The following is a 26,367-nucleotide window of genomic DNA, read 5'->3' as shown; positions in this document are numbered from 1 at the left end:
ATATAAAAATATCTGAGTTGTGAAGGACACAAAAGGAAATCTAAAGCCAAGATATCAGAACAGAAAATTGAAAGCACAATTGTCAAATAAATAAGTTGTTTAACTATGCTACCCACACATGAAAATAGATACTTAAATTGTATACACTGTGCTTGATCTGAATATTTTTCTCCACACACACAAACACACACACACACTATAAGAAGGAGAGTCGAAAAACAAGTTCTACTACATAAGACCATAAACAAAAACTTTTACTAACACACTTGGAAAACTCGTTCTGTATGTATAGAAACCATAGAAATTATCTGGCTCACAATTAGAAACGTTTAAAAAGGCAGTCTCTTTCTCTCCAGAAGTTTGAGTTACTCAAACTCTTGAAGAATCATCTCATCATTGCAGATGAACCCCATTCATATTCTTACCAGGTTAAAGTGCTATTTGCCAAATTCCAATTGAATGTATCTAGCATACTTTTGTTGCTTGAAGCCAAATATAACAAAAAGGCATAGTGACTTACCAGAGAAACTGTTGCATATTTGGATGTCTCTCGTAATTACAATTATTGAAGTCCTCTTTCTTGTCCTATATAAGGTCATCCTGTTGCCATGTTCCAAATATTTTCCATTTATAATGTTAAACTTTAACAGTGCACACATCAATGTACAATAAATGTATGAACCATCTTCTCATGTGGTATTATAGTCTATAAACATGAAGTCTTTGAATAGTATCAAGTTTTGTGTGTTTCTCTATCAAGGATTTCAAGGTTTTAATACAATACTCTCTAGCTGGGATATTTGGTGCGTGTGGTTTCAAAGGCAACTAATAAAAGCAATCCTTTGTACTGAGCAGCAGTGAGACTGGAGCTCAGCACACAAGTGGTGAGCAGCATGGTGGGCTGAAGCATTTCATGATAAGAAAAACTAACATAATGCATATATCAAATCAAAACAAGGGGAGTAGCCAGAGACACAGTTCCATGTGTCACAGTTCTTCATGAACAATGTCTTAAGAATCATCTCTAAAGATTTTCACTCATGGCACAAAGAAGTTGTTTTCTATGGACGATGAGGAGAGAAAGCTCAGGCTCACTTGTTTGTCTTCAACTTAGAAAGTCTTTTAAAGTCTTTAAAAGAAAAATATATCCTAAGTATCATATTTTTCTTCTTTATATAAATTATATATAAAGATGATAGATGGATAGATAACAGATAGATAGAGATAGAGAGATAGACAGATCGATAGATATAGATGATAAATATGGATGGACAAAAATACAATAATAGCATATTTTATGTAAGATAAAAAACCTTTACATCATAAACAATATTAGATTTTCAGAACTGAGTTTATTAATTTAAATCCCACAAATAAAATTTTGTCATGGAAAAATGGAGATATTTTGAATACTAAAGTCCTTTATTTAACAACACAGAAATTTCACAAAAACAACTTTACTGGGAAAATTGAAGTGATTTTTAATTTTTTTTACAGTTTTGTACATGCCCCATAAGCGATTTTTTTCTTTAATAAATACACTGTTTTCCAAAACTGCTTTTTAAAATAACTGCACAAGCTTACATTCACCTTTACACAAATATCTATTAGAAAAATGTAACCGATAACTGCACAGTTCAGAACGGGAGGACACTGGGGACGGAGTACACTTGGTGGCCCATGTCCTGAAATATCTATTTGTCAATTGTGGCACGGAATCCCTCTGAACACGGTAGCTGTGTTCTACTCTCTAGGAATACAGATCTCAGTGTGAAATGCCAAATTTAATAAAAACAAAATCTGAAATACTTAGCTGTTACATGAGAACCAACTGTTTGATATCGCTGCGAATCTCACCATGATCAAAGACCCACTACAGCTTTCTGCTCAACATATTTGACCCTGACTTGTGCCTTCATTTAACTGTGTCTCTCTTTTCATTCTTTGATTACTGATACTAAAGACTTCATATGCTTTAGCACTAATTGAACAACATCCATGCCAGGAGTTCTAACAAAGGATGGAACATTCCATTCCTTTCATGATTACTTACTATTAATTCATAACAAGCCCGCTGTCTCTCACTCCCTGTGATTACTTAGTATGAAATTGAAGGTTTGGGGTTAAGCAACCAGGAGACATTTTACATAGCCATACATTGGAGGAAGATGTTTACTATTTATGTAACCTGGATGGAGTCAGTACTACTTTGTGAGTGTGCCTCTGCTTATATGAGGACCAGAGGAGTCCAAAAGAAAGTCACTTTGGTCTGAAAGTCAATAAAGACAGAGGTCTGCATTATAGTATTCTGAGGAATAGCTAAAGGAAGCATCTGCTGAATACACTATGTGCCAATAGCCCCACATGTTCTCTTGTACTCCCCTCAAATGTTGCCAGGGAATCGCATCCTCTGAAGACTGGACCCTTGTGTATGTGGACCTCCCCAGCAGCTTAAACAACATCTGGTATGTCATTTTAAAGTTGTATATATACAACCTACATTTTGATTGCTAAATTCTAAATTTCCTTGGTATGGAAAATGATACACACAGTGAGCAGCTGCTAAACGCTATGTTTCACTTATATTTTTAGAATAAAGAAAATGCACACACACACACCTTCACTGCCCTAAGGCTACAAGTTGTTGGTACATAGATACTTGAGAGAAAAAAAAACTAGAGGGAATCTAGAAGGGTAATTTCTTCACCATCACCAGTAAGAACTCTATTTGTACCCTACACTTTGTAAACTGAGTTTAAGGGGAAATAGAAGAAGTGTGTGGCATAAAAGAAATTAGTGTCAATAATAAAAATGTAAGAAAATATTAAAGAAAAAAAGGCCACACTGTTCATCATAGTAACAGATTCCTTTCATTAAAAATAAATGAATTGCCATGGGAAACAACACATTTACAATACACAGATTCATTGTCTTAAAACAAAAAAACAAAAAAACAAAAAACCAAACAAACAGAAAAATACATCAAGACATGCAATACCACCTTGAGTTTTTGACTTTCCATACATTGCTACGAGGTCCTTATTGTGTGCCTAATACAGTCTGAAAAGAAGTTTGTTTCATTTATAATCTTTTTCTCTTTACAAAAGCAAGAGAAGCATCCCATTCAAGTGTGAAAATAAATTTTCATGTACTCATAGTTCACTAACAAATTGTCCAAAATAAGAATAAAGTAAAATAAAAATTGTAGAGAGAGAGAGAGACAGAGATGAGAGAGAGAGAGAGAGAGAGAGAGAGAGAGAGAGAGAGAGAGAGAGAGAGAAACAGTGGGACAATAAAGAACTCATACACCTTTCATTGGTCCTATAGCAGAAACAGAAATTTTAGCTAAAACACTGTAAAGAATACATATAGAGTAGAAAGCTATCTCAAAAGTAATATACAGCACATTTTACCTTTTGATGATTTCATCCCTCTCTTTACAATAGGTGGGTGTAATACATAATGCATTTTCCTCACAAAGGCTGCTTGACCATTCTGCAGACTAAGCACTGGTATGCTAGCTAGGCACGTTAGTCAGAATGGGATCATACAAACCTACTCTGCTCTCATCCAGGTGACCAATGGTGGTGTACTTAACCTGCCTTTAGAAAAAAAACTGTCATCCCTCTTCCCATTAAAATCTAAAATGAGATTTAAAAAATATTCCCCTGCCAGCCTTTGAGGACTCTAAAGTCCTCCCTGGCTTATTATTCTCTCTTGTTTTCCTTGTTACTCATTCTGTTAACCTGTCTGACAGGCATAAAGAATAAAGGGGTAAGTAACATGGCAACTTTGTTATTCTATGTGTCTTTCCCAAACTATGTTTTATTCCTGGAACTGATTCTTTTAGGCTAGATTTTAAAATAAATCAATGAAAGTGTTTGTCTTACTGAGATAGGCATCATTTGAGAAACATGACTGTACTAGGAAAACCAAATCTTACAGGGTAAAGCAACCCTGGTTCTATAATGCATCCTGGGGGGCGGGGATGGGCTGTCTTGTTTTTATGAAATTCCTCACACTGTGGCTTTGCTTCATGAAAAGAAAGCTTCCAGTGGTAAGAAAGGGAAGGGAAACAGTGGGTGTTCCACTGAGAGACTGGGGAAGAATACTGGTCCAACTGAGAGACTGAGGAAAGGAAGATAAAGAAACAAAAATAAAAGCTTCCCTTTTAATGAATGTGCTTGATTATTTTGAACTTGAAAATAAGCCCAGCCATGCCTTAAAGTAGGCTTTAATGTATTTGAGTATTGTTTTAAACCTGCCCATTCAATGTCATACATGGAATTAAAACATTTTGAATACTCTTCTGATTTTGGTTTTTCCCACTCTTCCCCAAAGTGAAAAAAAAAAATCAAAGAATAAAAAGGCTTGAAGAACCTGTGTATGGCTAGGGGTAAAAAAAAATGGTGTCAAGCATGAGTTTCTCTTTCTATGATTTGATAACATTAGACTAAAAACACACTTTTTCAATTAAAAAAAAATGATACAACTGATTCTGCATTTTCCAACTATTCAGTGTACTCCCCTTACAGTGCAACCCAAACAAGTCAACTACACTAAATATCTGGGGGGTATACCCTCTGTACAGCTCGTTTGTAAGCAATGCAAGTGCATATCCACTACTCTAATAGAGTGCTCAAAAGATTAATTGAAACCTTCATAGTAGCTTTCCCTCTTATGTCAACACAATTGAAGGTAATTGCTGGATGTGGCATTATCTTTTAGTCCTGTAAAACCAGCCAACAAGACTCTACAGAAAGATGCATGAAAACCACTGGTGTTGTTTCTGCTTCTAAAAACAACTGGCGAAAATATTTAAAGCTACAATTTATTGCTCCAGATTTTTAACTTGCAGAAAGAACCATATTGTTTGTGTACAAATTGTTAATCTCCATAGATGCTCAGACATGATTGTCTCCTTGTGTCTAAACACACAAAATACAAGCTGCTATCTGTACAGTTTACAGTACTGAAACACATATATTTGAAAATGAAGTATAGATATTGTACTTTGCAAAGATACATGATTTTACAGTCGGGGGTTACCCAAACTTATTATTATTTTTTTTACAGCCACTTTCAAAATAGACAACAACTTCACTAGTATAGCTAAATACATCAAAGGAAGAATCAGTGTATTGAAAGTAAATTAACTGGCCAATTCCCCACGCTTCCCTGTCATTTTTATGTGTCTTTTGGTTGATGTTGTTTTCCTTTCCTCTTGTTTTTTTTTTTGTTTTTGTTTTTGGTTTTTTTGTTTTTTTTTTTTTGAAGAAATCCCTATACATAAAATGAAAATAATTTCTGGATAATTTCTTCAATGGTGGACTAAGAGGTTTCTTAAAACAAGACATTAGTTTGCCCTTCATTCCCAAATGCCTTGAAAATAAGATACACTACAGCTTTAAAAGAACCATCGGAATGCTTCAGCGCTGGGAACAGGTGTTCTCTATAAAAACAAAAGAGCAAAAAAACAGGTTAAGCTTTCTTTCTATGTCAATACAAAATTAGAGTTTTCTCCTTTACACTTCAGCAATAATTTTAGTCAACCATACAGAACATAAGGACATATATAGTAACATGTAATAAAATAAGAGATGTTAATCTTAAAATATGAAAATTATATTATTCAGTTTAATACTAATTGACTGATCCTAATGACTAAAACACATTGTATTTTTAAAATACATGAAGTACATCATGGGATATGTGTAGCAATGAAAGAACGTTCAAGGCATTAACCAACAGGAAGAGCAACTGGTTCCTGTATGTAAATTCTGTGGCTGCCTCATAGAAAACCATGTCACTTTAAGTTGATCATCTTTGCATCTAAGTATAGATGAGTCACATCATGACATAGGAAATAGATCTTTCATTATCTTCACTTATCTATTTTAAATTGTAAAAGATCATAACCAGCTATGCGTGCCATCTTCAATATGATACATATATGTCTTTTAGGCAGCCAAAGTGACTATGACTGAATTATTCTGTCTATTACGCTAACAAACATGTCACCTGACAATAACCTGATGTTTTATATACAAAGTTGCAGTACATACATACTTATGCAACCTGTGTAAGGTTAATGTCAGAGCTGAGTGAAGTGATTCTTTATGGTGGCAAACTGATATGCTAAATTAATTTTGCCAACCAGCCAGTCACTTTGTGTGTATGTGTGTGTACATACTCTTAAGATATATATTAAAATACAGTAAGCTTTATTATATATGTTCTATATTAATATATATTTCTTAAGAGTATGTTCATAGCACTTGAATTTCCTATTAGAATGCACATGAAAAAATTATGCTACAAATTATATTACAAAATCCTCTAATGATTAAAGTTAACTTTGATTTACTTTCTCATACGTAAGTAATTTAGTTGCCATTCTCTTTTCATAATAATGTTAATCGAAAATAAAGTTCTGCATTAACCTACTATATTATCTGAAGTCAGACTTTGGACTTCTCTCTTTTGAGAATGCTGTTCACATACTCTTGTGTGTGTGTTACTATATTTCAAGTGCCTTTCTTTGTCTTGGACCTAGACCTTAAGTCTATATCACCTTTATTGTTAAAAAAAAGAAATGTAAGTGAATAAAATAACTGTTTTGGAAGGTAGATTTCATTGGCACTATTGGCACTAACAATTACTTTTAAAAACTGCCCTCAAAAACAACCATAAACATCAAATATTAAGACAAATTAATTTACTATAAGTTATATAATTCAAATTTGCATGCATATATTAAAAATTAAATTGTACCTTCACAAAGCACAAAAAGGTCTACCATTCTCAGTAAACTAGGACCTGTTTTGCTAGGTTTTGACTCCTCTTACTGATGAGTTAATCACTTTTGTTCTTTCTCTCTCACTGTGAATACTGGGCCTCCACCATTTGGTTTCGTTTGTGAAAAAGTTCTTAACTACTTTCTAAATTTAACTTTTGACTAATAAATGTAATAACTATAATTCTAGTTACATTTGCTTGATCATTACTGAAAGAACTATATAAAGCAATGAGGAACACACCCATTCAAATATTCATATTTACAAACAGGCACTCATGTGGCACACATGCACACACACGAACATACACACATACACACATACACACATACATCTATGTGCACACACGTGCATGCACACACTCATGCATGCTGTGAGCATGCGCACACACACACATGCAAAAACAGGAAATGAAAACTGAAATGTTCTACCAGATGCCACCTTGCTTTCTGATGCCAACTAAGAATAAATTTTATATAAGTAAGTTTATTTATATAAATGTAGTCATTTTTAACAAGATACATTAGATCCAAGTATATCCATGCAATTATATATCTATGCTCAAATTCACATATGAAAAATAAACATGTGCATATATATCCATACATATGCACATTTATGTGTGTATGTATGACAAAGATGCCAACTTCCTCTCCGATGCCAACTGGAAACAAGTTTATAAATATATACTTATGCAGCCATGTATCTTGATACACAGATATGTTTATGAAGGTAAACAGAAAAAATACAGAGTACGTTTCTTAAATGAGATGAACCCCTTATGCCTTAGATATGCTTTTGAATCTATTTTCTAACTTTGTTCTTCCTGATTCCCATTCTGCTATTCCATGTTATTTGCAGTATGTAGTGAAAGCAAGATTTGTAAATGCTACCTAGAATCAAAGGTCACTATTATAAGGAAAAGATGGTTCCTTTCTCAAAGTTTGCTAAGCTTAAGGCTCCATCGCACAGGAGACATGAAGGAAGCAAAGCAGAGCTTTCTGTAGTGACTAGCCCTGCCATAAAATAGCACCCATGAAGTTCTTTTGTGATGTAACTGTACACTGTGCTGAGGTCAGAAAGTATCCTCAGGCAGGGGAATAGAGAAGATAAGCAGAGAAGTTTTTTTAAAATGGTTTTTCTTTGCATTAAGATCTTTCAAGTCATAAAGTTGAAAAAAGAAATAAATAAAAAGGTTAGTTAAGAAATCACCTGAACCACATAAGAATAATTAGAAAAGCCACCGGTGTAACAATTAGTTCAAATTATCAAATATTTACTAGAAACTTACAATTTCCCTCTCAATTTCATTTAAGGATTAAAAAGAGAGCAAAAAAAATTTTTTTTAGAAATTCTTTAGAAAAAATTCTTTATAGAGTCCTAGAGGCTACACAAACCTAATGTTCTACCCAATCTTCATTAGGCTTGCCCGAAGTTTACTTGAGGGTGAGGCTGAGTTATTTGCAACCAAGCATCTAGAAGCAACTGTTTCCATAGAAGCACTGGGTTAAATCACAGGTTTCTAATTAGTCTGTACAAATTCGGACACATATCTTCTAACTTTGTCAACTAAGGAGGTCATCTTTGTAAGGGGACCACTGTAAATTGTTTGGAGGCTCAGCATATTCCACACAGGGGATTAGATTCCCTCAGCAGATACCTCCAAGTTAGATAAATTCCAAGTCTCAGCTGGGGAATCGCACTCTTGATAAGATTACTGTGACTTCCTGGATCTCAGTGAAGCTCACAGGAGATAGTTATCCTGAGTGACAGGAAGACCAGATTCCCTTGGAAGGAAATGGGATGGAGGTAATGAAGACTATTGAGGTGATCTTGTTAAGGCAGCCTGGCTCCCATGAGGCCTGTGGAGAAATCGGCAGGTCCCAACCACAGGCCACTGTCCCTCTTCCTCACATTGCTATCAAGCATGCTACAAAAAAAAATTTCATTGGACAAAGGCCAGATAGAAAATGACCTTCAGTGTTGAAAGAAGGGTATGTGTTTATCCCCTGAGTAATGCTTCAAAGCAAGAATGCCCTTCAAGGACAGAATGGCATTTTACATTTACCCGAAAACTTACAGTAAATATTGTCTCTGGCGAAATGGATTACGGTATCAATTTTTGCTAACTCAATAAGGAATAACAAACAAAACAGCCTCGAGTAAGGCAGAAGTCTCAAGCTCGGCTCTGAGAATCCAAAAAGGTTTTTCACTTTTGGCACCCCTCTCGAGTGAGCGTTGTTATGGTGGCGTCTTAGGGTCAAACATTCATCTGCACACTGCTGTTGGAAGCATATGCAGCTTAAGGAAAACTTGCCTCCTGGGTACAGGAAGCAGAGCATCTAAAACTGGAAATGGGAATGTAGAGTGTGGTCACTTAGGCCAATAGATACAGCAGAGAAATGTGAATGTGGCAGCATTGCCACACAGCAAAACAGTATCTTGAAGTTACACCTGAGGTTTCAAAGACCAAATTAAAGATAAATCGTGATATTGAAATGCCAAAAATGAATCGAATGCATAAAACTGTAAATTGAGTTAACAAAGATGGCAGTAGAATTTTTGCCTGAGAATGATAAATACTTTGCTAATATTGGTTTGCATTACTTTCAAAAACAAAGGTTTCCATAATTCACCCAGGGCCTTCACATTTTCCCTGTGAAATGGGTAGGTCTAACACAATGATTTGGAAGAGTTAGAATTTGAGAATAATGGTATTCTTACATTGATTAAAAAATAAAGTGCCATGTTCTTATTGACAATGAAGAGAAGCTGCATCATCAAACCAGTTTCTGATTTTCATATAGTGATGGAAAAAAAGTGTTTTCCAGCCAAAATTCATGCCATTTCCGGTTGCACAGAGCCAATGAAACCTCCTTGGGGACTTTCTGGGATGTCACTTTCTGTGAAAGCCACTAATTAGGACTCAGGGACACCTTATGCCTTGAGTTTTGAAATCTTCGCTCTATTTAAATCTACATACTGGTACTACAATTTAAAGACTTTCATGAATCTCTGAGACCCTCCAATAAAAATTGCATAAATGAATAATACAAAAGGCAACAGACCCTCACTGTTGTCTGCTAGCATTTGACAGTGGCTTTTTATAGTTTTAAGAAAACCTCTCAACTTTAGGATTTGATGTTTTGAGTAAACAAAATCAAAACGATTCCTGATAATGAAAAATTGCTTTTTTTCTAATGTTATTTGTAAAATAATATTAAGACATCATTAAACATGTTCTATCTTCCTAGTGAATTTCAAAATCTCCTTGGAGATGTGAGACATTAGATTGCATGCACAGTACCATGCACATATACCTTACATATGTTTATACATAAATAAAAATCTTTAAATAGTTAATTATGGTTTAAAGCGATATCCAGGAAAGGGAAACAGATTTTGCTAAAGTTTTTTTACACTTTGTTTTTAAATGTTATACTGTAAAAAGCATAGTCTACTACTACGTCACTAAAGATAAAGGTAGAACATTATCAAGTATGAGAAAACCATAAATTTATGACCAATGATTAATGTGATGCCTTGGAATGTACTGTTAATAAATAAAAATAACCTTATAGTAAAAAAAATAACTCCTACTAAATATATGAATAGGAGTATGATTTTACTTTCTAACATTTTCTTTTCTTTTTGTTTGGTATTTTTAAGTAGGGTCTCACCATATCTCATTGGGGCCTAAAACTTCCTCAGCTTGCAGAGTGCTGGGATTACAGATGTTTGTCACTTGCCCCAGCATTCTAATTTTAAATTACATCTCTTTTTCTTCTTCAGGCTTTTCAATAAACCTGTGGTATCTTCCTAGTTAATTTCAAAATATACTTGGAGATGTAGGACATTATATTGCATGCACTATACATATATGTAAAATGCATAACATATCAGAAGCATTCTTCCCATAATTGATTCCTTTAGCACATAACTATTTGACATAAGAAAGCCTTATTTTGGTCAATATTTAGATGTAAGTAAAAACAAGTATAGTATTACCACTGACTGGTAATATCTAAAGGAGAACACGTGCTAAATACAGAACCAGTGACTGGAAGGTGCATTCCCCCTTCCTGGCTTCTAAACTGACATCTGACATTATAAACTGACACTCAGAGTCCTCTGATCGATGGTGGAGGGCTAGGCAGGACATCTTCAGGCTCTGTTACTCTCTCTATAGTAGCCCCTGTTATTCTCTCTACCTTGGGAATGACCCTCTTCCTTCGCCTTCCTACCTGCTCCTCTGGCACCATCCTCACTATCTTCACCAAGATGGTAAGATGCAGAAGGCAAACCTAGCTAACTGCAAACAGAACACGTTTAGAAACCACACTACAAGGGAATTAAATTGCACGTGGGAATAGAGCTGAGACATGTACTTGAGGAGAGAGGGAAGAAAAACGACACATGGACACCATGAACCCAAAGGACATGAATGTTCTGTCCCTGGTATCTAATGCAAACAACTTCTTTAGACTTGAATCTTGATACATGCTACATGTAGTTACATTTGGTTAAAAAAAAAATACTTGAAACCACAACAGCTCAACAGATAAATAGGCTTATTGTATATGGCTGTTTTAGTGATTAAAGTGTTCTTGGACAGAAAAATACTGTTTCTATAGCAACAAGCTACAGAGAAATAGGTAATTTTTATCAGTGACCTTCAGTTTTCAAGAATATTTTACAAAAATGATTCCAAACAGTAATTTTAATCTTATGTGTAAGCAGGAATATAAGAGTAACATTGAGATTAAAACTAAAATTTACTTATGGTGGTGAGCACCTGTGATTGCACTCTTTGGAAGTGCAGCCAAGAGGAGCAAGGTGATCTCAAGCTACAGTGAGACAACCTGGGCTACATAAAGCTATGTCCCACAGAAATAAATATGTAAAAATTAGGTTAATGAAATCTATGCTACACTGTCCATAATCTAAATGTGCAGAATGTTACTTATATATCTGCAAGCTTGTATTGCAAGCAAGTATAGGTACATGTAAATATATCTGGCTTTAGGATCTGAATATATTTTCTCTCTCTCTCTCTCTCTCTCTCTCTCTCTCTCTCTCTCTCTCTCTCTCCTGTCTCGTTCTCTCTCTCTCAAAAGTTTAATAATTCAATCTCTCCCTGATGCTGCCCTGCTAATTCCTGTCTGCAATATTGCCTCTAGGTGAAAATAGTTACTAAAAAAAATGATGAAGTTGTTTCATAATTTTGAAACTTGGGATAAACTTTTGTTCCAACCATGAATTTTTATCAAGTTCGCCACTCTTTTACTGAAAACAAGAAGAGATGTTTGCACAAGCATGAGAAAACGGTAGATTACTTACAGTGCTTAAGATGTTTAAGTTATCAAAGCTAGATTCCAATAGCTTCCAATTAAAATAAAACCCAACAGTGACAATTACGATCCACAGCCAGTCTTACTTATGGTAGTTCTCATTCCTATAGACACGGAGCCTGGAGAAGTATTTTTTTTTTTTTTTTTTTTTTTGGTATTATATAAGGTGTAAGTCAGGTAATGTTTTGATCGAGGTCACTGACTTTCGAGTTGCCCAACATCTCCTTGGATAACACTCAGCCACTGAGAGAGACCCAGCCAAGGATCCCCTGACGGTTTTATGCTCCTAAATTGATCAGAGAAATTCAGAGAACATTATTCTAGGTAGTTCCACCAATTAGATATAATCACAGCATGCTTCATTTAGCTAGACTCCTGCTTCAAGGAACAGCACAAGGCCTTGCGGGTGTAGCTCCTAATATTTTCTCCTTTCCCTTTGCCTTGTCTCTTCCCCTCGTTGCTTTCAACTGAGAATCACCAGTACAAGGATTGTTCACAATTATTCTTTGACCTCTTTGACTTCCTTAGGTATTTTTCAAATAAAAAGTCTAAAAGCAATGATTAATTTAATTAAACTTGTTTTTTTTTTTTTTTTTACATATGCTCTCAGTCACTGAGAGTATATTTGGGTTCACTTATACAAAGATGATACATGTATGAAGGAATCTACTACCTTGACATCAAAGGATCACCACGTTCCCACAATAAATACTCCAGTCTATAGGTTCAAATTCACCCTCAGGTAATGGTCGTGAGTTTGTCTACATATTTGTGCAAACATTGTCTCTTAAAAGAAATCAACAATCCTATTACTTGAGCCATGGGATGAGCTTATAATACATAGTAAGCAATCTTTTCACAGTTGTTCTGGAATCTTTTCCATATGCGTAATTCGGTATTTTTCCAGAAGCTTTACTTATAACTACCTTAAAACTATACTCACATCTCTGAATACTTGGTTGTTTATAAATAAATGTCTTTAGTCACCTAAACACCATCATTAGTTAATTTTGAGGATTCATCTTCTCACCTTGGCCTTCCTATGTTTCTAACTGAATAGCTGACTTTTATATCTTTAAAGAGCAAATTGAAACAGGAAAAAATAAAGGAAAGAAAGTAGAGTGGGAAGGCTGGAGAGAATTGAGCAAGGGCAAGAAAAAGCTAAGCTCAGCTAATCTCCCCAGAACTAATTTTTCCATTGTGTTGAGTGAAGAAAAAGAAGTCGGACTGGTTTCTAGTGGGCCTGATCCCAGATCCATCTGAGACATCTTCTCACAGACTAAGACATTAACAATTGCTATTCATTTCTGATTTGAGCAGACTCAAGAGCGACCTAGAGTTCAATGCTTTCCCAGTCTGCATCCTGTAGCCTGTGTGTGCTCCTCCCCTGCTCTGTACATCCTTTGTTTCTTCTAATGTTCCCTTTCCCTTATTCAGAGCCTATAACATATATCTCAAAATACAGCAAAAAAAAAAAAAAAATCTTAATATGACATGAAGCACCACACCCGGTAGCATTGCAGTCACTGTGTCCCTCATCCAGGTATGGAGGACAAGACTGAGGTGACCATGTCCACGAGTGTACAATTGCTTCTTGAGTTGTCTAAATGTTCAACTCTCAAATTTATAATTATTTCATTTCTTAGATGGCAACTGAACATAAGAAGAAGTAACTAAGAGCCTTGGATAAAGGACTAAGACCTTGAGTTAGAGAATCATAAAAGTATTGACAGAGGGCAGTTGGAAAGAAAGAAAAGTGCTTCCTTAAACCTGGGCACACTGTAGCTATATGTGTGCATGTCCATGTGTCTACTCAAGTTGCATTCAAGAGTTAGAAAGTAGCAGCTTGTGCCTAAAGGTGTGCTTAGCTGAATCTAGTTTATCAAGTGCTTTGCCACACTCTCATCAGCTCTATAAATGCGCAACACAGGCAGAAGCCTATCTTAGAATCCAGGCATGTTGCTTATAGGACATGTAAATTTTACTCCTTGTCTTACTAAAAAACGTCCAAATATAATTTCCTTATTCACGAAAGACGTGTTCAATAGAGGTACTGCTATTGCTAGCACTTTCCGAATTTTATTTGAAAGTATCTAACAACACATTTGATGTACTCGCCTAGTGCAGCTGAAACCATCACGTGGCCTGCACCACTTGCCTGGGGTACATCCATATATTTTCTGCCCTGTTCTACTTTATTCCACTTTCTTGTGTCCTCTGGAGAAGCCAACACTCTGCTTTCATGGACCTCTGATATACTAGCCCTGTACCACTCCAAGAACCTGTCATCTGCGGTCTGAAAAACTCAGCTTCAATCTCAACTGAACCCCACCTCACTCAAATCCATAGTGGTGTGAAGAGATGCCAGGAGAGAAACCCAGAGAGACACCACACTCAAAATTATCCCCAACTCTACACAACGCAGCCTTGCAGCAAATAGAAAACATATTTCTTTGAGTATGGCAACAAGGCAGCACTCTCTTTTTTGTTTTCTGGGAACTAAAAGTAAAAATGTAGATTTAAGATTTAATAAGTTTTACAGCTGACCTTTCACCAATCTGTAACTTCTATTTGATCCTTTACCTTATTTCAACTCCATTAAAATCATCACTTAGCCTACGGAAACATTTCCACAGCACAGGCATTTCCCGGCACAATAACTTTTTGACCACTGTTGCACCATCGATAATTACCACCAGTTCCACACAATTCCTTTTCAGTGGTTTTCTTTCTTAAAGAAAGTTATCTCATCACCTTCTACTTTAGGAAGTTTTAGAGAAAATAAGTCTTTTTCAGAATTTGCCAAATTTGCTGAAATCCACAGAACTGCCCATCACTCTTCCTGCTCTATAGTCATCTGCCATCGTCTCTCCTCATCCGACTTGATCTCTATCCCTCGGATGCTTCTATCAATCATCCAGTTATGGTCTGCTATGCTGAGCAAGGAATAGCACTTTCAGGAGAGTTTTCTCCCTGTTCAACACTTTCGGCAACTTTTTAGACTGACCTCTAAGATATAAATTAAATGTAGATAAGACTCAAATGGGATCTTGTTCTCTACTAATCCCGGAAGTATTTATCCCGGAAGTATTTTAGCTGTACTCTGGAGCTGTGCTACCAAGTGTTTCGAAGGCATATGTCAAAATAACATCAACTGGGACACAGACCTCCCCAGAGAATTTACTCAGCACTAAACTGAAAGACGCAGTCCTCACTCTCAAGCCGGATGTGTTAAGTCAGATCTTGAACACCTGTTTCTTCCTTTTGTCCTGTTTTCCCCTCTGTAAACTTTCAAACTTCTGGAAGGATGAAGGGATCCATAACATCCACATTCCATAGTGACTAATGTCCTTCTGTAGAGTGTTTAGCATCCTAGTGTTGCTTTTTTTTTTTTTTTTAACTTAAAAAGATAAACTACTTCTGTGGTTAGAATTCCATTTCTTTAAGGTCCTCTCACCTTTTGCTCAAATTTTTACCTGTCTCACATCTATACTCAATGGATGCCTGTATCTTCTACCTAAGTAATGTTTGCTAATATATACATTTCAGTTTTCCAGCACTAAATGCTTTCTCTAACTGTTATTTATGGAAAGCATTTAACTCTTTCCTCACATTGAGTCTCTTTAACAAAGTCACGTAGAGACTGTCAATGAATTGTCTGGTGTCTTAAATATCGCTTGAGACAAAATCTCCTTTTTCATAGGTTCTCTATGTGATGACATGGCCCCGATGCATTTTTTAACTAAAACAGAAGAAAGAAAAAAAGGAAAGAAAGAAAGAAGGAAGGAAGGAAAGCAGGCAGGCAGGCCAGGAAACTAGTATCATATTTCCTGAATATACTTTATATCTGATTTTACATAAAATAGATACAAAATGAATATGACTTACATGAAAAGTTTTGCCATTAGTAAGAAACTGAATTAAACCAGTTGTGATAGATACTAAGAAAAATGGAAAGGCGAGCCAGCAAGCTTGATCTTATACCTACTTATGTATTCTCAAGCTCCTAAAGGAGACTAAGACACAGGCTGTAAATTACACAAAGGAAAAAAAAAAAAAACAAAAAAAAAAAACCTCCATATAATGCTTTAACTTAGAGCTAACAAGCCTGCTAGGATCCCTCCAACCCCTGCAGAGCTAAGTACTCGACATTATTAAATATCTGTCACATGTGAAGTATGATACAGCATAACTCAATAGAAAACAGAAAACACACTGCTGGAGGGAGGGAGGGTTTTCAGTTACCCAGCAGAATAATTCAGTTTTGGGGCAGGTGTCTCTGCAAAGGATAGAACAAGATATGACTTGGATAAAATCACTCTCGCACCCCTCTACGGGTATCATGGAACTCCCAAGGACATCAGAGCAATGCCAAATAATAAGTATAAGGTAGGCAAAAACACTGAAATGGAGCTAAAGAAACAAAATTATGCAGACACATACCCACAGCACTTATAGCCTATACAAAATTCCTGAGTTTACAAAAACTCAGTTTCCAGACTGCTCTGCTTCTTCCATTCAAACCATCTAATATCCTCCCCAGTGTCTGAAAAAACACACCTCCAATCACCACCCTGTACACAGTATTCTGAGCTCACTTCTGCTTACATAAATTAACTTATTAATAGGAGAAAATTTTAATATTTTAATACATCCTAACTTCAACCTATTACTTTACCTAGATATCCCTGGATGGCTTAATCAGGAATTTTTTTAGTATTTTGTATAATTTAAGAAATTGAAACACACCTGGCTTATGTGGAATTCACTGAATATGACACTATATTATTAATTCAATTCAATGCAAAATTGAAGTAAATTGTTTTCTGGTAAAGGTCAACTACATATTCAGATCACCTAGCTAATTCTGGTTGAGTAATAGATCTTCAGAGGAGTTGCGACTTCTTAAAAACACATTTGAGCCTAGTCCTAGGAATTATTAAAATAAGTAAATGTTTAATTTCATATCCAAAATGAATATCCCAAGAAGGTTTCAGGGTTCACAGCAGTTACTATATCCAGTTTCCAATATGGTAGAAGTACTTGGAAAAAACATGGCAGCCCTCTCTATCTTCTGGGTAGAAATGTTAAATCCAGTCTTACAGATCATTTTGCCAAACGGAACGGTTCTACATCAGTCTTTAATTCTGACTCTGTGAAACCCATTCAAAAGAAAAATAGATGGTACACAGAAGAATAATTCAGTAATCAAATCATTAAAACTTCAAGGCAAGAATCTTTTAGGACCTTCTAAATAAACATCTTCTTCTCCAAATACCTTTATCCCATTAAACCGAAGCCTAAAGTTCAATGTTATTTAATTTTTTAAAATTGTCTTTCTGAATTTTTTTCTTGTCTTTGGTTTGTCTTTTGTTTGATGATATCTAAGTTTCAAAGAAATATCCCATGTGGTATAGTCTATAATTCGTTTTCAATTTTATTTCACTACTTCTAATTGCCACATAAAATACTGCTTAGATTTTTCCATGCTGTTTATATGGATGAGAATATAAGTTTCATTTAGGAAGCAAAAAATATCTTACTTTCATAAGCAACTATATTTTTATCTAACAGATGAAGTTGTAGTGATTTATTATGTACAACTTGAACTCTGGTGTACATAAAACCAACATTAACTCCTTTAAACTGAATCTAGCAATGGGCACAGCAGCTGATTGGGTAGTCCAGTGTCTTTGTGAGGAAACTGCCTTATATCTCTGACCAAAACTAAACTTTTCTGAGCTCTTTTCCTTATCGTTTATAGCCTCTGGGTCTTCCCCCTTGATTATCAGGTTGTTACATTCTAATATAACAAAAAAGTAACAGTTTATTTGATACTTTATTTGATCAGAAGAAGGGCTGATATTAGGTTGTGAATTGAATAAATAAATAAACTAAAAAAAAATTCCTATCAGCATGTTTTAATTGTTAAACTGAAAACTCATTTTGAAATTACGACATGAAATGACAAACTGAAAAAGTTTTAACTTAAAATGTAAAAGATTTATTATATTTTATTTATGCATATATACTTTTCTTAACAACCCACTAAACTTCAAAACCTTACGAAGTGTTCAGTTATTTACTAACTTTCTACAGCTATGAATTGGATAGGTATGCATCTACTTTAGATGTGCAAATTAATTTTCTCAGCAGGTAGCTGTCATTCTGCACAAATTACAGACATAGTGCTTTATCCAGAATTTCACACCTGCCATTGGTTGGGGTCCTTAGAACTTAAAAATTATATGCACTATCTCTCTCCACTTCTAAAACACTTTTCTAAATCAAATTATCTAGTTTCATTCGATAATATCAGAATATTTCTCATCAAATCTTTTAGAATCTCAAGCTAGCTTCTAGAAACATTATGGGGGCTGGTACATCGGCACGCTTCCTATTTTTTAAGTGAGAGAAAAGAATGAAAATCATAAGCACCCTTTTAACTGTTTTTTTTTTTTCCTTCCAGTTTTCCCATCTCTTCTCTATAAAGTTGTGGCAGGGAAGAGAGCAGGAGTGGGGGCAGGGCAACCTCCCAGAGGCACAGCTTCACTAATGTAATTCCATAAATCAACTAATGGGAGAGAAACCAGATCTGTGTGGTCTCTAATGCTGTCCCACAGAGATCAATCATGTCACCTGAACAATGTTCAGGGACTAAGAGGCTGGGCTTGCCCCTGGGACTTTTTCCCTTGAGTTACATTAGATTGTGATATTTTAAAAAGTTAAATCTTTGTATGGGGAAAAAGATAACGGTGGTGTATATACAATCTGAAGGATTACCTCTGCGAGAGACACAAGTATTAACTTAATAACATAATAATCTCCTACATGGTCATATTTTAAATACATCTAGGAACTAAGTGTTAATTAAGGACATACATTTTTAAAGTAAGTTTTGTCCCACAGGATCACAACACATTTGGATCAACTGCCTTTTAACAACTAGTGGCTATTTGTTAATATAGTGATTGATGAAGGGACAGTGACATATGCAAATCACAGCACAGAGAACAGAGAGCGCACACTATTCCATGGGTATTGCCATACTGAATGTCAACAAGGAGTGCCTTTTATAAACATAAGTCGCACTTAAAATGAGACTAAGCAGGGGAAGGCCACATTTAAAGAAAAGCTAGGAAAGGGGCTTAAGAGAATGTGGGCAAAATCCCCGCATATCTATGTGCATCTTTCTTAACCTCGGTTTGCACAGCCTAAAAGACTATGCCTCTGGTCTTCTCTGAGATAAGGACGGGTCAAAGGGAAGGCAGGCACATAGGTTTGGAGTGCTAAGGAAGATGAGTTCTCAGTGGTTTGCAGATGGAAACGACTTCTGTGTCTACAAGTTAAAGCTACAAGGATGAGCTCCTCAGTTTATGACTGAAATCCAACTTCTGGACCTCAGAGAAGAGTTCACTCACTCTCAAAAACATCTCCTGACATACTAATGGACCAAATCAGAGATGGGAAACCAGATCAGCAGGGGCACTTTTCAGCTTTGGTTCAGTCGTTTAAGATCTGCCACCTGATACACCAACCCTGGAAGTTTCCTACAAGAGCGCTTGAGGCGCCATGTGGGTTTGAGGTTATCACACTGCAATGACTTTATTCAGGACCTGGATAGACACTCAGGCAATTTAGAAAGCTTTTTTTTTCTTTTGTTCTGCCCAGTAGTATTTCATGAGTTGTTATGGCCCTGAACGTAACCCATGCCCTGGTATGTAGAAGAAACCCTCACTCAGAAAAACACCCAAAGTGCGAAATGTGGACTCTCTCACCCTCTCCCCACCTTCTGCGGGGCCACAACGTTCCGAGCGTGCTCATTTTCAGAGACAAAAATAATTCTATGATGCTTGGAACTACGAACAAAAAAATTTGAAAAGTTTGTGGGAAACCATTAAGAGAGAGAGAGAGAGAGAGAGAGAGAGAGAAATATATGAAGCCAGTTTAAATGAACTCACCAGCATAGAAACATGGCTGAAAGCCTATTATAACTCATAGCAAACTCCTCTGGAGTGGTTACTGACTAAATAGATGAAAACTATCCAGTTCTCCTCTGCACTACATTCCCTACAATGGTGTACAGGTGGGTACCAGAGACTGTAGCAAAAGCTGAGGTATAACAATACCAAGTTGATACTATATACAAAGACAAAACTATACTGTACAGATTACTTTTCAAAGAGAAAATAGAAGCCACACTGTCCTATCCACTAGACATTCATAGGAAACCACCACATCATAAGCTAAATTTTAATTTCCCATGGTCTTCCAGACTGAGAGAAGTTATAGTTAAAGCCCAACAGAGTTCAAAAGTTCTTTTTCTTTTCTTTTTTCTTTTCTTTTTTTTTTTGTCATCTGAGAGAATACACAAACCTGCACTGTAGCTGCTGTTATCTTTGCTTGGCCAGAGATGCCCACAGGAAGAACAATGAAGTACCCTGTGATACAATTAAAGTTCCCAAGAAGACCTGGTTTCTTTATAAGGAGGAATACATGCAATGTTGTGATGGAACTGTAGTCTATATGTAGTCTAACGTTGGAAATCCCAGTCCCTTGGCCTTGGTTTGTACCAAGATGGTCCATCTTCTTCGTAGTCAAAACAGAAGCAAGATCTTTAACTTTAATGTTTATTCTTTAAATCTCCAATTTTCAGTGATTCAAAGAAGGCATCCCTAGGTCATGTTCCTGATTTTTAAAAGAATGTGCAAGTAAGTATTCCTGAGGACAGATTGTGACAGTCACTCCACATACAGTCTAGTCCCCAGAACCTTTCCTAACACTACACCCACTGCCCTGTCTCACATCCACACAAGTAGCTATCCAGCTAGCCTTCCTCTCTAGATTCATCATAGACTGGGATTACCTGCCCATAGTTCCTTTCCTTATGTCACCAAAACAATATACCTGTAATTTCTCATTTTTCCTCCTGTGTTTTGACTAGGCTATCATATAAACTGTTCATCACATACATCAATCTTAATTTGAAATGCAATTAAAAGCCTAATGTTACCATTACTTTAGTGAATAATGTCTGTTTTAAAGACCAACAGGAAAAGTAAAATATCATTTACCATATATGGCACCAACCAAAACCTTCCTATGTTTAGAGTAATTTTGCAGCCACAAAATGGTCACTTTGTCAGATACTGAACCTAAGGGAAATGTAAAATCTAAAACAACAACAAAACTAACCGGGTTTTCCTGGAACTACATAAATTATTTTAAAATTAAGCTCCCCATTAGCAATACTAGTAAATAATTACCATTTTACTCAAAGTCACATCTCAAAAATGGCTGGTGACTATCAGCTCCCTATACTCTCTCTGCTGGCTCAAAAAATTATCAGGAAGGCAAAAAATAAAACAGGAAACAAAAACATTCTGTTAGGCTTAGGAGAAAATTATTCTAGAATTAAAATCCCCCTTTGAATCCAGGCATTTCAAACCACACACACACACACACACACACACACACACACACACACACAAAGATGGTATATACATATATGTATGCATTTACTGTGAGTTGTGTACCACATGTGTAGTGTTATGTCTGGGCCTATATATATGTATATATGAATGATAAATGTTCAATATTTTGGGCAGAGTTTTTTGTTTTAGGGGTTTCCTGATGAAGCAGTTTAAAACAGCAAGGGAAAATTAAGCATACTCAGATGCAAAACTTCGGATTCTTAGACCAATTGCATTTTTTTTTTTTCCAGAGATAGAAAAAGGAGGGGCACTCTCTAGCCCAAGGGCGGTTCCGAGTGAAGTGCAGCTGGGAGGGTGATATAGAGGCCATGTCCTCTGCAAACCACCTATGTCAGTATGCTTCAACCTGCAAGAAGCTTCAGAAAAGGGGATGCTGCGTCTTGAAGCCAGACAAGAAACCCTGTGGGGGAGAGGGCAGGGGAGTGAGGAGGGAGGGGGCAAGACTGGGAAACAAGAAATCATCTCCTCTGACCTCTAGCGAAGTGCCAGGTTTTTTCTTTAGCTCTTCACATTTTCTAAATTTGCAGATCTGGTGTCCCGTTTTGCGGTTCCTGCAACTGCTGCAGACGCCACAGTTGATGAGCCTCTTGCAGGGCACGCAGACCCCACACCTTTTCCTCTTCTTCTTGGCCGGGTTGGCTCCGCTAGCTCCCCCCGAGGAGGACGAGGAGGAGGAGGAATGATTCTGCGGGCAGTCTGCCAGATTGGCAATTTGAAACGCACTGTCTGTGACGGCTGCTGAGGCTGCTGCGGGGGAGTGAAGGGCTGTCATGACGATGACCCCTGGAGGTAATGAGATGCCCCCTAAAGCCGGGATAGCGGAAAAAGTCCCCACCCGCTCGGGGAGATTCATTATCTCTGCTTCAGCAGCGCCGCATTTGAGCTTGTTCATGCATTCCCCCGCCAAAGGTCTGCAGTGTTCGGGGGATAAGGTGGAGAGGAAATTAGTATTTGCCATTTGCAACGACGGCTCTGGCGGACAGCCAGCCTTCCCCAACCGCTGGGAGTCGTTCCGGTGGTGCATGCTGGTCCTGCCGCCGCCGCCGCCGCCTCCGCCGCTGCCACCGCCGCCACCGCCACCGCCACCGCCGGCGGCGGGGAGGATCGCCGAGGAGGAGGCGGAGGAGGAGGCGGCGGCTGAGGAGGATTTCCTGCCGGCCCCGCCGCCCCCACCCCCGCCCCCACCGCCTCCGCCGCCGCCCCCGCTACCCCAGAGCATCGCGGTGGCGGCGGCGGTGGCCGCGTTGTCGCAGTTCCACGGGGACATGCCGATGCGCGCGGCGGCCGCGGCGGCGGCGGCGCTGCTGGGAAAGATGGGGGTGGTGATGCGCGCGATCTTGGCTGCCTGCGGGAAGGCGCCCCCGTTGGTCTTGTAGAAGGAGGTGGCAAAGGAGCGGTAACGCTCCATCTCCGAGTTGTAATCCACAAGGCTGTTCAGGGCCCCCTCGGGCAGGTGGCTTTCCTTGGGCAAGCCCGGGGCCTCCGGGCTCGGCCCGGGCTCCACGCAGACATTGGTGTTCATGGTGCAGGGGGGGAAGAAGGGGTGCAGGGTGGAAGTGGGGACCGCCTGGTCCGACACCTGGGTGGGAAAGGGGGAGAGGTGGGGGGGAGGGAAGCGGGTGATGGTGGGGTCGAGGTACGGGCCGGGCCGTGCAGGAAAGTGAGATCCGGGTGGGGAGAGCAAGGTGAGGGCTTCTCTAGTCCTCTCTGGGGCGCATGTCCACAGACGGTGAATTCCCAGGCAGCAGAGTCTTCCTTTGCATTATCCTCCAACTGTTACAACTAAAATAAAGAAAGTCGTTTCAACGAGCTGCAGGAGGAGAAAAAATTAAAATAAATAAACAGCCGCCCTCGCTACCCCACCGCAGACACCACAGAAAGCTCCCACGTTTTCTAGTCGGGTCGTTTGCATAACAATCATCAAGACGTGACCCCCCTCGTCCCCCCCCCATACTCCTAAGTCCTGCTCCCTCCCGGCAGCACACCACACAGCTCCTCCCCCCCTATTCTTGTAACCCTCCTGAGAAAAAAATGTATTAATAGCTAGAGTACCCAGGGAAAGAGGAAAGATGGGGGGTGACAAATGCCGAGGGAAAAGGGCAATTGGAGTGCTAAAGACATGCAAATCAGGGGTGGGAGGGCGATACTACCTATAAGCAGAGGGCATTTAAACATTATGAAATGTGTGAACAAGTGCTGCCTAGGCATGCAAATGCTGTAAAGTAGAAACAGCTATGGCCCTATGAGGAAAACGAACCGGAAATTAGCAAATGAAGTACTGAGAAAGTCTACAATACATCCGAGCATAAACTGTAAGCAAACACAATACAACTGAGAGCTACAAGACTGCCCACATACAATCTGAACCAAAGAGGCGGGGGTGGGGGTGTGGGGGGAAACTACCAGCTGCCACAGTGTCCTTCTGTGTCTGCTGTCATTAGTTTGAATCCCAGCACAGCTGGCTCTGTTAGGGTCTTAATTCAATGGACCAAGGACAGGTCTCAATTGTACAAGCCATTTGGTGGCAGGGTCAAGAAGGTGGTGTATTACTTGTTTTAAAAAGGGAGGAGAGAAAGAAAGATTGAATATAGGTAGGTGGGTATAGAAAGATAGATGATAGATATAAATATATAGATAGATCTCAAATACAAGCAACGTCACAGGCTCAGAACTAAGTGTCTGCTGCTCCTATAAGAATATACCCAATCATTTCTAATGGAGATTGCTGTGTCTTCCCAAGAAAAGAAGAAAGCAAGGGACTTTAAAAAAAAAAAAAAAATCCTTCACCTGCACTGATTTCTGCATAAAGAGAGGGAAGATCCCTTCGGGTGCTGTTTATCCAAAGAACCATTAAGATTTTTTTTTCTTTTTGCCATTTTTTAAAGAGGAAAGTTTAATGGTAACTGGGTATTTGCATCTCTCTCTTTGCTTACAGGCTATCATTAAGCTTTAGGAAGAGGGATTTTGCTTGTTTAATAAGGATGAGAGGTACACCACAGCCTTTTAAGATTTAAAACAAAGATGTAAAATGTATATTCACCTTACAAAAACAGTTTCTTTGTTTCCCTATTTTTTTTTATTTTTTTATTTTTGGCCAGAGTACCTTTCTCTGGCATCTTCTAAAGCCTAGACACTGGTGTGGAAGGTGGAGTTCAGGGAATTAAAACTGAGGGCCTAGTAGTTTCCGTCTCAAAATTTCAGAGTTTCAAATGCATATCAATTATAGTAATTATGCTCATAATTAGATTAATGAACCATTAGGTCCAAACTCCAAATTCAAAAACTTCAAGATCTACGATGAGGCACCCTAAAAAAGGGGGGGTTCATGTAAACAAATCCCTATTAGGCAAAGTACATCAAGATAAGGAACCTCCCTCCAGCTGGATGAGAGGCTAGCAGGCATCCTTCAATCCCAGCAAGTCCCTAATCACTCAGGAGCCACCTCTGTGGTTTCCATTAGGAAAAGCTGCTCCCTTCTGAGGCCTGATGACAATACAAAGGTGTCCCCAAATCCTCCTGGCTAAATAGTCCTGATCTTTACCAGGGTTTAGGGAAAAAAACACAGTAAGAATACACATACAGCTTCAGTTTCTGGGAATCACATTGAAGATGCAAGATCATAATAACTGCTAGTCACTAGAAACTAGTTACGCCAACCATGCAATAGGCATCATCCCACTGAGTGGAGGGAACACTAACATTTTAGTCTTTTGACCTTGTTCCAAATAAAGAAAGGATTTAATATCCCCTTTTCAGAGTCGTAGCATGGTGTTTCCAAACAAGCTGTCCTTGCTTCTCCAATTGCTACCACCTCCCCCCCTCCCACCTCTAGGTTCAATGCCACCAGAAACTGTAGAAAATGATTGTGCCCAGCATCCAGGTCATTATTGTTTAATCAATGCATCCCTGGAGCATGAAAAAAGGTACCTAAGCCACAGCTATTGTTTGGCTTTTATTTAGCAACAAAATAAAACACACACCAATAACTCTAGTTCTAATACCAAAGCTAAATTAAACATCCATACTTCATGATCCTGCTTTGCCTCTGAACAATGTGACTGTACATGCCTAATACTGTATGTCTGATCTACCAGAGACATGGAGATCAAAGGTCATATTTAACATTCAGGAGGAGGGGCCGGTGCAGATTAATTAATTAATTAATACAGTCACGGTTTTTATTGCTGGAGTCCAGCATTAATCTACTTTTACAATCCCACCGGACAGCAAACATTTAAGAGAGAAAGAGAGGGGGGGGGGGGAAGCCAGAGGAAGAGAAAGAACAATCACTTACCAGTCTCTTTTTATTTGGGGAGCCTTAGAATTTGCAGACGCTGCCAGTCTGCCTTTAATTAGTTGCACATCACCCCCTAACACAAAGAAACACAAATCCAGATGTGTCTTGGCAGCTCCCAATTACAACTTTAATACTTGTAAACAAACTGTTGGGAATGGGGGGGGTGGGGTAAATAAATATGCGGATGAAAAAAAATACCTGTAAATGGCTTTTTTTTTCTTGTTGCAGAGAGGAGGAGGAGGAGATGGTGTTAGTGGAGGGGGTGGAAGGAGGAGGAGGTGGGGGTGGAGAGGAAAGCGCCGAGTGTGAGCGTGTGTGGGAGAGCGCGGGGCTGTTGTCGGTGGTCTCTGCTCTTCCCAGCGCGTTGCTCCCGGTCCGTCTCCAGTCGCTGTGTGCGAGGGAGGGAGGGAGGGAGCCGGGGAGTCTCT

At 38.2% G+C, this 26,367-nt stretch overlaps 1 protein-coding gene across 6 annotated transcripts; it reads right to left on the bottom strand.

The window, feature by feature from the left end:
* Positions 1-1,221: 1,221 nt before the first annotated feature.
* Cxxc4 (CXXC finger protein 4) lies at positions 1,222-26,367 on the bottom strand. Of its 6 annotated transcripts, XR_013110132.1 has the most exons (5): positions 26,138-26,367; positions 25,937-26,012; positions 22,115-23,452; positions 20,525-20,836; positions 1,228-5,452 (listed from the first exon to the last, which is right to left on the bottom strand). XR_013110132.1 is itself a non-coding variant. In XM_076933274.1 (4 exons), the coding sequence occupies exons 3-4, from the start codon at positions 23,162-23,164 to the stop codon at positions 5,408-5,410; spliced, it is 1,095 nt and encodes a 364-aa protein (XP_076789389.1). In that variant the 5' UTR covers positions 23,165-23,452; positions 25,937-26,012; positions 26,138-26,365; the 3' UTR covers positions 1,235-5,407. The 6 variants fall into 6 exon arrangements, 1 of the variants encoding a protein (XP_076789389.1); XR_013110128.1 differs by having other exon boundaries at positions 1,222-5,452; positions 20,525-23,452; XR_013110129.1 differs by having other exon boundaries at positions 1,222-5,452; positions 20,525-23,424.

Source organism: Arvicanthis niloticus, chromosome 4 (genome assembly GCF_011762505.2).
Source record: "Arvicanthis niloticus isolate mArvNil1 chromosome 4, mArvNil1.pat.X, whole genome shotgun sequence".
Taxonomy (NCBI): domain Eukaryota; kingdom Metazoa; phylum Chordata; class Mammalia; order Rodentia; family Muridae; genus Arvicanthis; species Arvicanthis niloticus.
This window is presented reverse-complemented; position numbering and strand designations above follow the sequence as displayed.